The sequence below is a fragment of the Liolophura sinensis genome, chromosome 10, assembly GCF_032854445.1.
Source record: "Liolophura sinensis isolate JHLJ2023 chromosome 10, CUHK_Ljap_v2, whole genome shotgun sequence".
In the NCBI taxonomy this organism is placed as follows: domain Eukaryota; kingdom Metazoa; phylum Mollusca; class Polyplacophora; order Chitonida; family Chitonidae; genus Liolophura; species Liolophura sinensis.
In genome coordinates this window covers 5,939,793-5,956,922 of record NC_088304.1, presented here as the reverse complement: position 1 = coordinate 5,956,922, position 17,130 = coordinate 5,939,793, and the positions used below count along the sequence as shown (strand labels likewise).

Here is a 17,130-nt window from a genome sequence, read left to right as displayed (position 1 = left end):
TTATACTATGTATGTCAGGACTGGGAAGGGAATTCCACCGTGAAAATACCTCAGTAGACACATCTGGCAGGAAGATGGATGATTTACCTCCCAACTTCAAATAATAGCTGATGAATATACCCATTTGAAACTGAGTAAGCTAGAGCTGGGTATTCCAGGTCAGTGAAACACACATAATGGTATAGGACTAGTTTCATCAATCTAGTACCACTTGAAAAAGGCTTACAGTTCCCCTAGAGGAACCTGTATATAATGGCCGTTTTGGCCTCATTGATATCCAACAAAATTTCCACATATGAAAACTGATTATGATTTCCTTTCAAATTCTAGTTACTTAATCTGGGTGTTTTTGTGTGTGTTTAACAGCATCATGTCAGAAAACCATTCAATAATCAGTATTGATGAGTTTGATGAGCCTGCCCAACTCACTCAGACTTTCTGTGCCAAACTATCAGAGGAGGAATATGAAGAGCAAACAGCCACAGAAACGGAGAAAGCACTTGAGGTATAAAAATCAGAAAAGTACACACCATGAATTCACAATTTACTTGTCACTCACAATTTACACTCCATTAACAGTTTACACTCTATTCACAAATACCCTATCCGTAATTTAAACTTCATGCACAGTGTACACTATAGACGAGAGTCAGTGTTTACAGAATGGTGGGCTGTAAGATCTATTGGTTCTCCCATATATTGCATCATCATGGTCTGTTAGATAAATGAAGGAAATCATGATTAAGCTGTTTTAAGACTGTACATCATTCATGTATAGATGCTTGTTAGTTTATAACTGTAGGCCTGATGATAACTCGTAACTGAATTAAATATTGATATCTCACAGGCCAGTCTAACTCTGACCTGTACTTGGTTAACTCTACTGACCCTGCCAAAACTCCATTGGCCCGGATTAGTATTAATATTGAGCCTTACTTTATAAGTACTCTTTTTGATCACTTTTTAGAGGCAGATAGAGATCTAAAAATGTTTTTTATGTGCCAAAAGCTAGATTTTTTCAGTAGAATATCACTCAACCTTTCAAGCAAGCCATAGATTTTTCAGGGTCAGGCAAAATGTGTAACTTAGATGGAATCCATGGTGTAGTTTGCCTCTAAAAACTGAATGAATTGAAAAATTTAAAAGGAAAAGAAGTAACTCCCAGTTGACCTACCTTTATTTTCCATATAGGATCACGCTAGGTGAAAAAAACATTTTTTTAAGGATGGCTTTACAGCTTAACACATAGCCAAATTGAAACATTTCACATCACAGTTCTACTGATTTGGATTATCAGATTAATTGTTATCAGACATACAAACAGTATTAATTTTATTTCGAAGATTCCATTTACATGTGAGAAAATGAGGAAAAATACCTGAGCATTTATATGCATTGTTCTTGTTGCAGGAATTAATGGCATACATTGAGAGAAATCCTGAAGCTTATGGCAAAGTTCTACAAAAACGCAAGCAAGATGAGCAGGAGGAGGCAGGAGTTCTGTCTTATTTGAAGGTCAGGGAGATTCTTAACAAACACATTCTGCTTCAGGTCTACTATCAAAAAGTGTCTAAGGTTTGTTTCAGAGTTCAGGACATGGGTCAGAACTGTGCGGCCTGCTGTCTTACTTAGGCATCAGCACATGTATAATGAAATGGTACATCCTCTTTTTAAATGTAGTAAGCCAAAACTGAAAGCCATGTGATGTCTTTAATAATCTGACTTACCTTGCAAATTCTCTAAAAAAAATTTCAGGTAATAAAATTCATTGGTTATGGAAATCATTAATTATTTTATTCACCCGCCTATGTTAAAATGCAACAACATCAGATCACAAAAGGACATCGCCACGCTATCGGAATGTCATGACTTGAAAGCGCTGTATTGAAAGTGTTAGCAGTTCTCATTTTATGATGGATGATTGAGTCTGGTATCAAGTGTTCATGGTTGGCCTTAGTTGATTGGTATGGTTTGACTTTACTCAGGTGAAGATGGTGTCCATGTTTACTGGGGGTGTGTACCCAGGCAGTGAGGTAACCTCCGAGGAACTTAACCATAAGGTCGCCAAGCTCAAAACATCCATGACAAAAGTCTTCAACTATTCTCAAGGTAAGTCATTATTTTATTCACCTGCCTTTACTTTAAATCCTGGAGTCACACTGGTTGTCAGGAATTTAGAGCATTTTTCTTGCCACCTGGGGGGCTTTCTTCAGTTAGGTCATGTGACAGTGTAAGAATTTACAGGTGATAATCGTACTTGCTCTTTTGGTGCTCAGGCAAAAAATGACAGCCAGTGGAGCCATTTAATGTGCCCTTTGGAAACAAAAAAAGGCATACCTCCCCTTCCACGCTAAGATTATGGCCTGATCACCCAAGTTTGGGTCGGCATAGTGTCAGCAAGCCAGGTGGAACATTATGATGAATCAATTCCTTTGAAAAGTCCTTGTGGCACGTTCCAAAAATGTGGCTTAGTGTGGAATGTATTTGGTGTGTACCAAATGATGTGTGTAGTTTCACAGAGATCACGGAGTTTAAAAAAAAGTTCCCTGACTCCTCTCGTTGAGGTTGCAAAGAAAGTAAATATTTCACTGGCTATTTAAGTGTATCATGGATGAGGAATCACATGAATCTTACATGAAGGTTGCATGTAGACATGAAGCCATTTTCTTTTCATCAGGTAACATTCCGGGAATAGACCTGAAAGAAAAACTAAAAAGCAGGCTGTGATGCTGCTGTTTTGATTTTATACTGTGTAGTTCTAAGCATGAATACCCACTGGTTTCAAAACGTTTGTTAAAAATAATAATTCGTAGCCTTGGGGGTGTGCATGCCTGCATGGCGCTATGACCCAGGAGCCCCTCACCAACGCGGTCGCTGTGAGTTCAAGTCCAGTTCATGCTTGCTTCTTCTCCGGTGGTATGTGGGAATGTCTGTCAGCATATTGCAGATGGTCATGGGTTTCCCTGAGCTTTGCCCAGTTTCCTCCCACCATAATGCTGGCTGCTGTCGTATAAGTGAAACATTCTTGAGTATGGCGTAAAACACCGATCAAATAAATATTAATAATTATTGTGTCTGTCCACATGAAAATCTATGAAATGAAAATCAATGGACTTTTTTTCACTGAATCTTTCCTTAAGTCAGAAATCACCTTATTACTTCAGAAACAAAAGGTCGTCGGACATCAAAGCGGCTGGCAGAGAAGCGAGGCCATGCTGGAGTTCAGCAGGATGAGAATTGTCCTATTCCTGTAGCTCACATTTTCCCGACCAACACTCAGCAGCCTGTCCCACCCCCACCCCCTCCTCCCCCTCCCTGCCTCCCAGAGGGCAGCCCGTCTCTCACCCCTGTATCACGTCTTATTAGGACACCCCTCAGAGACAAAAATGCTCAGGTAAGGGGCTTTCTCATCAGTGTAAGGCCCTGCTTAAAAAATCCATGGTTGAACTTACCTTTTATTCTAGGTAATAAAAATGATAGTGAATGTGAAGAAATTAACATTGACAGGAAATTCGATGGCCCAACGGTTGGAGTGTCCTCGTCGAAGAAGAAGATAAATCTTCTTAAAGCCTTAAAGTTGAGAGCACCCACCTCAAAGAAAGGAGACCTGGGATCATACCTGGGTGGATCATACCAAAGACTTTAAAAATGGTTCTTGTTACTGCCTCGTGCTCAGCACTGAGAGGTTAGACTAAGAAAACTGGACTGGGTGGGGTGTCAGGTGTGGTGTCATCGGCGTGATACATCAGTGGTGTCAGCACTTTGGCAGCATGGACTCGCCATACCACAAGAAGACACAGTATATGTACACACACTTAATAATTTCTCTTCGTCATATGACTTAAAAATTGTTAATTGTTAAAAATTTATTCATTCATTGACAGGAAAAAAGAAAAGAAACTACTGTCAAAATCTTTAAGAGGAGGGCCGTTTTCACACAGTTTTAATGATAATCTAATTATTTAAGACATTCAGGTTTATGAGAGCATTATTCTTTGTACTACTTATAAAGGTAAACTTGTGAAACTCAACCGTTTGGGATTAGTAAAAGTGAGTGAATCTGATTATTGATAAGGTTAAATGTTCCTGGACATGCTTTGGGTGTCTGATTTCAGATGTGCACAGCTTCCTCTAACAGTTCTAGTCAAGCAAAGAAAACCCATGTAACAAGAGCCCTAAGGTAAGTCCAATGTCGGGAACCGTCTTACATGAGTACATTTAACTGTTCTGTTCATATTTTAACTTGGACAGGATGTGAACAAAAAGGGAAAAGTAAATGAGACATCTTAATTTCAAAGCCTGGAGCTAAATCCTAATTTCTACCGAACATGATATGTTTTTTTCCCCCTGATGTTTGTATTAAAGTTAGAGATAGAAATTTAACATTGGACTGCTGCAACTGAAATTATGGTTGCACCAGTAGAATTAAGCCAACTTAGGTCTGATTGGCTTGTAATTTATCAACATTTAATTCAGTTACAAGTCACTGTACCTATATTTATAAACAGCCATTCATCTATTAGAAAGAAGCAGAAGATCTCGGTCTGTTGACATTTCGTAGACAATCTGGACCCCTTTAAGGTGAATAGTGTTTGAGTGTCATGATTGTTTCAGGTCTAATATGGGTGGGAATTCCACTTCATCTCTCTCCTCGCTGAACAGTGAACTCAACTCCTCCAATCCTCTGAAACGACTGAGAGCTACAGGTTTGGATAAGTGAGTACTCTTTGACCTAAAATTTTGTCCATGGCTAAATTATCCACATTGCCAGATTATGACAAGGTATTTTTAGGACGTTCTGGAAAGATAGATGACATGCAACTGGAAAAATTTTCAATACCAAAAGTAATATTTTGTGACCTTTATTAGCGTGTAACATGTTTTTTTTCGGTTTAATTTTTAAGGTAAATACTGTGAGATTCTGACAGTGATTTGATCTGTAGGGCCTTGTTTCTTACATGTTTAATAAATTTATCAGTCATTTGGCAACTTTGTTGTTATTACAGCTGGTGAGTTTGACTTTGTCAGAAATGCTGTAAGAGGATTCATGTATGATTTAAGTTGACCGAAAAATTTTCTTCTGCTATTCTGAAGTTGCTAAAATTGCTGATTGCTAATCCTGTGGATTTTAGGCAGTTTTCAGGCATAGTTTTTAAGATGAACTAGAAATTTCCTATTGCTGATATATGGCTGTTATATTACTAAATCTTGTGGGTTTGAGACAGTTTTTAATCTCGATTTCATTTTGTCACATTGCCTCAGCTGTGTGATAAAAAGTCATCATCCTTCATTCATGGGGCCTCCGTGGCTCAGTCGGTTAGCGTGCTAGCGCAGCGTTATGACCCAGGAGCCTCTCACCAATGCGGTCACTGTGAGTTCAACTCCAGCTCATGCTGGCTTCCTCTCCGGCCGTAAGTGGGAAGGTCTGCCAGCAACCTCGCCAGTAAAGAGTTTATACGTAGAAGCTAACAAACCTTCTTTATATAACAGACGTATCAAACTCGGCCTTAAATATGCAACAAAGCTTAAAGCTTATCCAACAAAGTCTGCCTACAACTGTGTTTTCAATCCGTTATATGTAGATAAATTTGTGCCCTAACAAGATTCCTCCGTTTGGTCTTCATATATGCGACCATATTGTGGAATATTGTGCTTCTTCCACAACCCAAACTAATATTTGATTACGTAAACGTAAAAAATCAGATACAAATCCTCTGATAATTCAGCAATGTTTTGCTGAAATCAAGGCTAATTATCCGGATTACAAATTTATATATGCTGATGGGTCAAAGGATGGGGACTGAGTTGCATCTGTGGCTGTCTTGGAACAGAGAGTTTCTTCTCTTCGCCTTCAAACCTCTACTTCAATCTTCTCAGCCGAAGCCAGAGCTATACTCCTGGCCTGATCATATTTCTTCTGGGCATGCCCAGAAGACAGTGATATCTAGTAACTCACTCTTCTGCCTTTTGTCTATACAGCATAATAAATTTGGGAATCATAGAAAGCTAATTGAAAGAGGTAAAGATATTATGTACTGTTGGATAGCATAGCATAGCTGGCTATGCTGTCATAAAATACTGACGTCCATTGGCCAATATCATAAAATATAAATTTTAATATATATATAGAGAGAGAGACAGACAGACAGACAGACAGATTTATACATGTATAGTTTTCTGGATAAACTGTTTTAAAAACCTTGTAGGTTTCGAGTTTTATCTGTTTTGAATTTTCTTATCTGCTTTTAAACATGTGTGAACATTTTTATTCCATTTTTGATGTTCGCCATGATATTGAAAACTAATTACCATCTCATGTTTTCAACTTGTTCTCCCCACGATATGGTTGAAACATTGCATTCATTCATTCATTCTTTATGTCTGCAGATCCCCTGGGGGAACCCCTGCCAGAACCCCTGTCCACCGCAGGAGGCTGGCTCGTCACGGATCAGGCTCAAGTCTTGCATCGTTTAATTTGGACGACCCGCTTCATTTGTGTTTCCAGAACATCCTGGAGCAAAAATTCCGCAATGTGCGGTCGCCAAGTCCCGTGGGCAGATTTAACAATGCCACCAGCCCGGCCACTTCTTTCATCAACAGCCAGGGATTTACTCCTTAATTTGCAAGAGACTGTGCTTTGTAATTGTTTGATAAAATGATAAAGTTCAAAATATAAATTCAAGTTCTCTGGCGCAGTAGATCACCCATGATTTTGTGGAATTTCAACCAACAAATCACCAAAGTTGATGCAAAAATTATATGAATTGGCATGTTATTGTTTTACCGTAAATAGCATCATGTCACATGGTTTTTCACAAACTGACCATCCTTCTGTACTACTCATACAGCAAGATAATTAACTGGATAATAAAATTCCATGAACTTGTAGGTGATTTACTGGACTTGCCAACTTAAATCTATTGAAAATGTAAATTTATGTACATAATGTCAATTTGATGCCACAAAGGCCAATAACTCTTCTCATTAGAAGATTCATTCATTTATTCATGTATTCTTACATCAAGTACAGTCATTTTCCAGCATCTTAATAATAATAATATATATTTATGTCAGACTGTCATTGTGCAATAACAGGGAGATACGAGCGCATCTGTTGTCCTCATCAATGATTTTGAACACATTTCTACCGGTTGTACAATAGCAAACTTAACTTGTAGAAAAAAAATGTGTATTAAAATTTAGACGTATGTTAGAGGTCATTTTGTTTATATGTTATTATGCATGTTCTGTTTGCTGTAAATTATGATGTAACTGAAGAAATCATAGTACAGTTGTGTCATTTTCTTCTGATTGTTCGTGACAAGACAGATATTTGCAATGAACAACATCTCTTTAAGAAACAAGTGCAGATTTGCAGTTCAGGTAGTTGACATATGCCATGCATAGGATTTTGTATCATCTTGCGTTCGTGCTCCCTTTGTGAACAGCCCATGTTAAAAAAGAGGATGTCAGAAATTTATCCAACAGATTGACGGACCGAACAAGCAAAAGAGCTGCTCATTGCTCAAAGTTTTACAACTTGTAAAGAAGGATATGGTGTAAAAACGATGAAGTCCTTTTTTCATGTGTGACCAGGCCATGTTATGAGTTGGTTGGTCAGATTTTCTTGTAGATTTTTTGCACACATTGATCTATAACTTACACTCAGGTAGTAACCAATCTATTAATCAGGCAAATGGGTATCATTATAAGCCAATCTATTACCCTGAGCCTCATACAGTATTAAACATAGAAACTGTTGGTTTGTAGAAATAGATATGTCGTATTTTAGTTTAACATGAATGTTGCATGAATCTGAATACACGTTACAAAGTAAGGAGCAGGACATGGCTCATTTGTTCAAATGATTCCTGTTTTACTGAGCTATCCTCAGGAATGTTTCACTTCGGGTACGTTCCATTCGTCCATCTGACCGTCGCTGGTGGCAGATTCAGTGGCCATCAGACGACACAGTGTGACGTCCCAATGTTCCGGAAATCGTGTGAGTTAAGGCGCCGCAATACATGCCACCAATTCACCGGCGTCAGACTTGGTGGCAGCAGTGGTGAACGGAACGAATGTCAGTGGCCACTTCCTCCTCCAGTGGTCATGGTGGAGCAAATTAAACAAGTTCATTCAAACCTTGGGAAGAGAATTTCTGTATTGATTCTTTTGCTCTCCGTGTTTGCAGGGTCGTAGTGACATTAGCCACTTCTGGGGCCATTTGTATAATCTTTCATTTGTAGACGATCACTTAACTTCAACGAAGCGGGTGTGAAATTTATCCATCCATGTGGGTTTGTCAGTAACATGCCAAAGGTTGGTGGTTTATTATGGACCCTCTCTTCCTTTACCCATAAAATGCAACCACCATCATATAATAGGAAAATTGTCTTGAGTTAAACAATAAGTAGTATTTTTGCATTTAAAAATCCCCTTAACTTTTATTTCTTTTATTGGCAGGTTTATTTTTTAGATTTTAGTATTTTATTATTATTTCTTTTTGGTCTTATCAATTTTTATGTATCATCCCCAGGTGCTTGAATCCAATCTGTAAACTTTATATATGCCATAAACCAGCTTCCTGCATACACATAGGAAGTGGTAAATGTAGGAGGCTATATAGGTATAGGGCATATATAGGGTTTACGAACTGGGTTTGAGTCATACACTGGAAATATTTTGTTGAAAAAAAAAAGTGGGTATTGTAGATACTCTTTATTTTATGTCTGTTTATATTTAAATTATTCTGGAATTTTAGTTATGACGGTGAACTCTTATTAATAGCTGATTATTTTCAAGATGTTACTTGAGAAATAAAAAAAACATACTGTGTCAATATATTATGCATTTTGTAAATGTAAAATTTTTGCGTAAATTTTAGCATTTTAAATAGTTTATTTAATTGTATTATTCTGGATAAACACAAATGAATGTTAGTCATTTAAATCCTACATGTAGTATCCATAATTTTGTTGTTTCTCTTATAATTGTCACCAATTTTCAGTTTCTTATCACTGTAAATAGCATAAGTTTAAATCTGAATGTGGTTGAATTGTCAATTTTCTTGTGAGAGATTCAGGGGCCAGGTTTTCAGAAGAGTATTAAAATTCAGCCAGTCTTAAATCTAAATACCAGCCGCATCCAAATACAAATCTGTCGGATATTAGTAAGGACTAAAGTTAATACCTTGCTTCTTTGGATAACTGTGCCCCAAGTGCTAGCATAGCACAAGGACCCAGGAGCCTCACACCAATGCAGTCACAGTTGAGTTAATGTGTAGCTCAAGCTGGCTTCCTCTACGGTCGTATGTGGGACAGTCTGCCAGAAACTAGAGGATGGTTGTGGGATTCCTCTGGGCTCTGCCTCCTACCATAATGCAGGCTGATATCGCATAATTTAAATATTTTGTAATAGGGCATAAAACCTGAATCAAGTAAACGACCAAAGAGGTCGCATGTTCACATCCAGCTGTTGCGGCTTCGACTTAAAATCTGGACATTTGTCCTCAATCCATAAACCTGACCTTGAAATAAGTGAAAATTGTTGAGTATGGCATTAAATACCAATCAAGTAAATACCATCAGTTACTATCTATAAGGTTGAGTTCAAATCCAGCTCTCGAGGTTTTGCTGTAGCTTTACATCTGGAGTGGAATAGTTTACTCCTGGTAACTTCCACTCACAAATCGTGGTAGACCTGAGTATATCATAAATCAGAGGCTAAAAGCAACCATGATTTTATGTGTACGTGTCTACATCCCACTTTAGCCTGCACGCAGCAGATTAGCTCCTTGAAGGATAAAACAAGGCACACATTGGGATACTTGGGAGGGGGGAGTGGTGGTAATGTACTGTAGGTCATTTGCACAAGGCTGTTAGTGTATCTTTTGGTGTACTCTTATTGACTTGATATGGTAACTTCATCACAGTGAGAATTATGTCAGCAAACCTTGGAACCAGTTTCCCCTGGGGGAACCAGCTTAAAGTAAACTTTTGAAATTAATTAATTCTAAAGTACAAGTATTTACAACTTTTCAAACACACAAAGAGGTAACTTCCGTTATATATAAGCTTGTTTTAACTCATCCAGCAGAATATGTCCTTGTGCAAATGATATAATATCCTGTAGGGAGACATTGGCAGAGCCTTGTGCCAAACAAACTGACATTGCAGTCACCTTGTGAAACTGAATCATCTTGGGTAGGCCTAATATTTGAAAACAGCACTGTCTGGTGCACAGAATGGATCATCACTAGTTTTACAGGTACACCAGTAACGAAGCAGTCCTTCTGATTTACAACTCTTCCCAAACCACTGATTGGATCAATTATTGCCCACCATACTGTTGGGGAATCTGTGTTCATAATATTTAGCAAAACAGCCAAATATTACCTTGTAACCTGAGAAATTGGGTCAAAGGTCATTTGTTTCCAATCTGATCAGGAATGGGTGACTCCAACCCGTAAGTTCCATTGCTCTGACTCGGTAGTTTTGCAGGTACATCAGGGCCATATCTAGGAACAAACTGACTCGTCTTATGCCATGCATATTATTAAATGAAACTCAACATGATGTTTTCTTAGTGCTGTTAAGTCTGTGAATGAGAAAAACTTGATCTTTTTGTTGATAAACCATCCAATAGTTTTAGAGCACAAACATTTTCTGGAACTCTAGATATGTCCCTATACATGAATGATAGTAACAAGGTAAATATGAACTCGTCTTATGCTGGCTTCCTCTCTGGCCGTGTGTGGAAAGGTCCGTCAGCAACCTGCGGATGGTCATGGCGTGGGTTTCTCTCAGGCAGTCTGGTTTCCTCCCACTATAATTATGGTTGCCATTGTATAAGTAATACATTGCATGAGTATTGCATATAACACCAATCAAATAAATAAAAGAATCGTGCATTGTCAGCCATTAAAGTTAATACTGTTCTGTATATCTGTTCTGTACATCAAATAAACAAGTAAATGTGAACTTTGACCTCACCTGGGAAAGGTCAAAAATAAAAATGGGGTTGAGTGATGATTCTGTGTGAGAAATCATTATATTTGGCTGAGCAGTTTTAGATTTAATTATTGAGACTGGAATGGTGTTCAACACCGTACTCAAGAATATTTCACTTAAGAATATTTGGCGGCCAGCATTATGGCGGGAGAAAACTGGGCAGAGCCCGGAGAAACCCATGGCTCAGCACTTAATATCGTTATAAGCCAAATATGACGCACAACATGAGAAAATAGTTCTGTCACTTGCAAGGAAGTAAGTAGAGGTTTCAATAATTATATGAATCCTGTGGTTTCCACACACGAAAGTTTCACTGAGGACAGGTCGCAACAATTCAAATCAGAGAGAAATATTCTTTTGTTTCTCCACTTAAAGGATACATGAAAAGGAACTTTAAAACAAGGATTATGTTTCTATGTCAAATGAAGAAAACTATGCCCTGGGAATTTGTTTAAAAATTTTCCTTTTATGGGTATTTTTATACCTCTTAATTACCCCTCTATATTATGCATATTTTCTGTCAAGTCTTTTTTTTTTTTCAGAAATTACGTCATCGTTGATTTTTACTCCATAAACACGGTTTATTTGTACTGTTATGTGTTATTATGCATGATAATCTGCACATTAAGAAATAAAACCAAAATGTTTCATGTGTCCTTTAATCAAAATGTAGGTTTGAATGGTTGTTTAAATTCCTTTAGCTTGAAGATGATTGGGCATAATGTGGGCGTGCTATATGGTACCACGAGGAAGACTTGGAGATATTATGATATTGTATACAAGTGAAGGCCAAAACAACAAGTATGAGAGAAAACGAAAATATGTTTTGTTTACTCATATCCTATATGTAATATTCTTCAATCTTTTCGCATGTTTGCAAGGTGTTCATTCAAGCATATTATGAAGGCCTGAAATTGGCCAATTGAACCAATGTAGTTGGATCTGATCTAATTATAAATGTGCATAAAATGCACTGAAAGTTGCTCTTTCATATGTAAATAGGTTGATGAATTAGGGTACACAGATAAAATGACACATTGCATATGTTTATATGATCTTTAAATATGATGACAATGACTAAATGGTTGACAGTGAGGTGTACACATTCTGATAAAGGAATTCAAATTATCAGGGGGTCTGTTTCTATTCTATAGCACAAATACCATTCTTTAAAAAATAAATATAACACACTAGGGGAGTTTCGAGTTTGAACTCTTTTGTCACTGATGGTAAAAATGGTCAAACTGTCTCTTGTGTCTTGTAAAAAAAAGGTTAGGGATCATTTGCTGAAATTAGGTAACAGTTTACATATATCTCAATGTGTAAATGACACCTCTTTTCTTCAGGAGCTTCTAAAGTTCGTAAATTTTCAGCTCCTCAAGATTTCAAACCCGTAACTCCTGCATTAGTATTTAAAGTACCTTAACATCTACCCCATGTTTAAATAAGAACATAAAAAAAAGAACAAAAACAAAAGTATGTCTTCCAGCTCCTTGTCAACCATGTACACGACTTTTAGAGTACAATGAAGCTTATCACGCAAACTGATTTTCCAAGTACACAACTAAAATGCAGCTGCAACTAATGCTGATGGCAAAGAAATTCATATTCAATGCAGTTTCCTGGGGTTCAAATAAATGCCCTCCTGAAGTTTCAATAACATTTTTTTGGTAAAAAAATAGATCGTTAGTAAAATGAGAATTATTATCACACAGAAATAAGTGGTGACCATAAATTTCTCACCACAAATGGATGTTCAGAACATGTTAAGTCATGGTCAGGTCTGCAGCAAGACTAAACAGTTCAGCTGAAATATGTTGTCTAAGGCCACCTGACATAACATCGTTGGCAAACAGGGTAACTATACGAGTGTTAACTTGATTTGGAGTTTCTGTCAATGTGCACAAATTTCTCATAACCTAAACGATGACCACAACAGGTTAAGTTATGATCGACGGAAAGACCTAACAGTCCAGGCTGAAGTATCCAAAGCATCACTAGAAAACGGTGTAATTATGCTAGGGGTACTTCATTTTCGAATTTGAATAAATGTCCACCAATTTCTCACAAGCCAAAGCCTGTCCACAACAGGTGGATCACATGACCCAGCTGTCTGTTTAATGCCACGAGCATGGCCCTCATGTTGGTCTGATAATGACACAAATTCAATCTGTGAAATTCCGTAGAAGATCCTTCACGTTGGAACATTCCTGGTATGGAATGAAGTGTTCGTAACCACTGTTGGTTTCTCGGCATTATTCCGCTCACACAAACCCATCATTCTCCTTCCTGCTTCTCCTTCACAGCCTCCTGTCAAATTTAAAGTCGGCATTTAGAGAAACACTCAAGTTTACAGATGAGGAGAAAATTTTTCTTTTTTTCATACACGTACGTGTAAGTAATAAATTCAACGGTGATACGCTGCCAAAAAAAAAAAAATGAATAAAACTTCATGCTGTATGTTTATGACAAATACAGGTAATGCAAACACATATGAACAGGAAAAACACGAACAGGCCCACACCTTCTACTAACACCGAACCTCTTTTCCAGCGTTGATACCTCACTGATGTCCATACATAAACACAATGGAATTCTTAAAAAATTCTTTGTTTGAGGTAACACAACCCTCTGAGAGAAAAATTAGTGTAGGGATTTTAAAATAATTAACACTAAGGTCACACCCACTTAATTTTTTTATTTATTTATTTTTTTAAATGAAAAAATAAATGAGGTTACCCCAAACATACACATTTTAATGATGGCCTTAAGGGCCCAGAATTCTTGCACACCTTGAACCTCTCCTCCAGCAGTGAAACTTCGCTGATCAGATCTGTGATGGCATTTGTCATGGCATCCTTAGGATTGTAGTCTGATGTAGTCTGTATTCTCACCACAAACTTGTGCTCCAACGGGTGGGGGTTCTTATAGCCAGCGAACACCACTTGGGGGTCTTTCAGTAGCTGCCTGTAGACATGTACATACCATTCCATCTCATTATACAGGATGTCAATCAATTCAGATCACCAGCTAATCATCTACCAGGGGTCAAAATGCTTGGTCATTACCATGTTTTTAAGAGCTTGGGATAGAAAATATAGTGCAATGCATGGAAAAAAACTCTCGCGCCTTTAAGGACTGGACATGTGACCAATACACTGAGGTGAAGTTTTTAAAATCAAGTGCGTTCATTTTCATGACAAAGTGTGTTGTGGCTTTGTGTTTACTGGGAAATAACAGGAATGACTAATGACTGGATAGCAAACACTGATATCATATGTAAATAGGGTTTATCTACAGGTCTAGGTTTTGTATGTATGTTTTGTAAACTTTGATTACAAATTTCAAGAGGTACGAAGTTAACAAGCCTTTCATAAAATTTAACTGTAATGACAATAATGGCTTTGAAAGATAAGTCAAGGATGTTGAAACTTTGGGTTCTGCCTCATGATAAAGTGTTACATTTGGTGTAAGTTTGGTGAACTTTAGGTAAACTGTTCAGGGTGTTAACAAGAAAATGAACAGAAGGCTACCACTGCGACAATACCCACTTTACCCCTTGCCCAATACTGGCTGAGGTGTAGACATGATGACCTCAAAATGAGCCAAGGTCATCATGGATATGACTTTGAATCAAGTAAAAAATGATAATTTCAGTCACATAAATGATTGTACGTTGTATTATCCACTTCCTTGTTATTTTACAATGTCTCTAAATGGAGTCTGATGTATTTCACATCTTTAAATCATAATGAATCACCTCTGTTTTTATTGAGGTTATGATTCTCAAGAGCTAGAAATGTCTCACATTTTGCCCCCTGAAATGACCCTGATGGAGTGTTCCAATCTAGACCCAGCAGAATGGGCAGTGTCAGACTAACTGTTAGCCCTTGGGAAGATTTTGTGTACAGTAAATCCTCCAAGGTCAGCCTGGTTTCTTCAACTTTAACTTGTTGGCTCTGTTGTGTGTGAAATATTACTGTCTTGAGGAATGAAATATAAATCACATAAATAAACAGACGTTAAAATACTGTTCCACAACCGGAAATTTTCAATACCTCCAACATTCTGCAAAAAGCCGGACCTGAAAGGGGTTTGTCTTGTCTTGGAACCCTAATTAAGTGAATGGTGAATGTTCAAAGATAGAATGTTAAAAACCTGAAAAACAACAGCTGAAAATTATGTACACCAATCTTAATACCAAGTTTAAAAGTACCTCACCTCCAGAATCAGCTTGGTGAGGAAACATGTTTTTCAAAGTGGCAATTTTGTTAATTTCTTTTGACTGGTGTCAACAAGGTATTCTTAACAAGCTACTTACGTTGTAATCATATTGCCCAAGGTGTGATCTTCTTTATTCACAGTAAATAAAGCTGCATTTGGTACTTTTGTATCCTTCTCAATTGTTATTCTGCAAACAAAAATAAGAAACCACACATGTTTATAAAATCTTAGGAAAACCACTGAAACACCTAAAATATCCCTGTCAGAAAAATGTACTGTATTTCTTCAACCTTTTCACAGATTTGCAAGGTGTTTATTCAGGCATATTCTGAAGGCATTATTCTGTGCAGACTGATAAAATTACACTTTTTGTGTAGCCCTGAAATTGGCCCATTCAATCAATGTACTATTGTCTCCAAAATCAAATTATAAGTCTGCATAAACTGCACTAAAAGATGCTCTTTCACACACGAAAAGGTTGAGGAATTAGAGTAAGATTAGACAAATCATTTTCAAACGTTACACTGTTAATACTATGTCCCAAAGTCTTTAATTAGCCATATGGTAGCACTGCAATTCAGCATGTTTCCATAATATAGATTCACAGAAGAGATATCCTGGGAGCCTGCTGTGATTATTCACTGACTTTTTCAAGGCGAACCAAGAAAAATTTGGAGGAGACCCTTTTCAAATAATGTGCACGTGACAGAAGCATGTGACACATGCACATCCCCATTTAACTCTTACCACATTCATTGGCCACAACTACGTCGAACAAACACTTTCTGCCACATTAAATCATCAATCATCTTCTGGTATAGATGCTGATTTGTCGTAACACTAAGTAAATCACTACGTCTCCAAAAAAATCACCACAAATTTCTGAATTACAATGAGGTCTGTGCTGGTGGTACCCAGCTTACTTGCACTAACAATATTAGTTTGTTATAAAAGTATAGTCAAAAAGAAGACAGTTATCTGGAGGATTTCAATGCCAGAATTAAGCTGTATTTTGAAACCACAAGGACGCTGTGTGACATTTCAAAATGGCTGTCCACGACAAGGAGCTTGGTGTCAGTTAATGTGGCCAGCTAGACAATGGTACACCTCCGGTATAGCTGAACTATACCTCCAGTACACCTTTGTAAGGGCACAAGGCACAAAGCACAAAGCAAGAGTTAATTACTTTCGTCAGTGGGGCAATAATTAAGTAAATTAAGATGACAGTATTCGACATTCCAGAATTTCAATTCCATAAAAATGACATAGAAATCTGTGCCATGTCTTTTGAGAGGCAGGGATGGACTCAACATTACAATGAATGTGAGAATTTTAAAATGGCACCCAAGATGGACCAAGCGGTCATGTGTGACTAGTGTTGGTAGAACATATATGACTGTGTATCATGAGAGCTCCTGCGAGATGGAGATATTGAACATTCATTTGTTTAATCAACAAAAAAAAATCAGTAAAACACGTGAATATGGGAAAACAATGACCTCTATAGTCACGTGGAGGCCAAAAAGAAAACAGCCACCTAATCTTTATAAATCCATCGATTTTGCTGAATGATAATAGTGAGTAACACGTAAGGTGTTGAGGTCACGGAAAGTGGTCTTTCAATGATGACACCTAACTACACACGGGATCAAACTGCGTAGTTGAATTCTTCTGCTTTGATGTATTAGTACTTACTTATTTTCGCCCTCAAATAGAAGAAAACTCTCAAACGTAGGCGGCGCATTCATTGCTTAGGTGTTTCGTTGTCCTTACTAGCATTTACTGATTAATTTAATACTTGCTTTCTTTTTCGACACATTAATTTTGTTAGCTTACACCGGAAGTAACAGAAAGCACGACACAATTATTGCTGACTAAAATATTTATCGAAAATATT

At 37.5% G+C, this 17,130-nt stretch overlaps 2 protein-coding genes across 2 annotated transcripts; one reads left to right on the top strand and one right to left on the bottom strand.

The window, feature by feature from the left end:
• The first annotated feature begins 370 nt into the window (after positions 1–370).
• LOC135476787 (uncharacterized) lies at positions 371–7,742 on the top strand. The gene is made up of 7 exons (XM_064756919.1): positions 371–505; positions 1,411–1,515; positions 1,986–2,109; positions 3,165–3,394; positions 4,116–4,180; positions 4,615–4,716; positions 6,388–7,742. The coding sequence occupies exons 1-7, from the start codon at positions 371–373 to the stop codon at positions 6,617–6,619; spliced, it is 993 nt and encodes a 330-aa protein (XP_064612989.1). The 3' UTR covers positions 6,620–7,742.
• A 5,278-nt stretch (positions 7,743–13,020) lies between these two features.
• LOC135476594 (DNA-directed RNA polymerase II subunit RPB11-a-like) lies at positions 13,021–17,063 on the bottom strand. The gene is made up of 4 exons (XM_064756672.1): positions 16,929–17,063; positions 15,331–15,420; positions 13,802–13,976; positions 13,021–13,319 (listed from the first exon to the last, which is right to left on the bottom strand). The coding sequence occupies exons 1-4, from the start codon at positions 16,979–16,981 to the stop codon at positions 13,287–13,289; spliced, it is 351 nt and encodes a 116-aa protein (XP_064612742.1). The 5' UTR covers positions 16,982–17,063; the 3' UTR covers positions 13,021–13,286.
• Between the last annotated feature and the right edge of the window lie 67 nt (positions 17,064–17,130).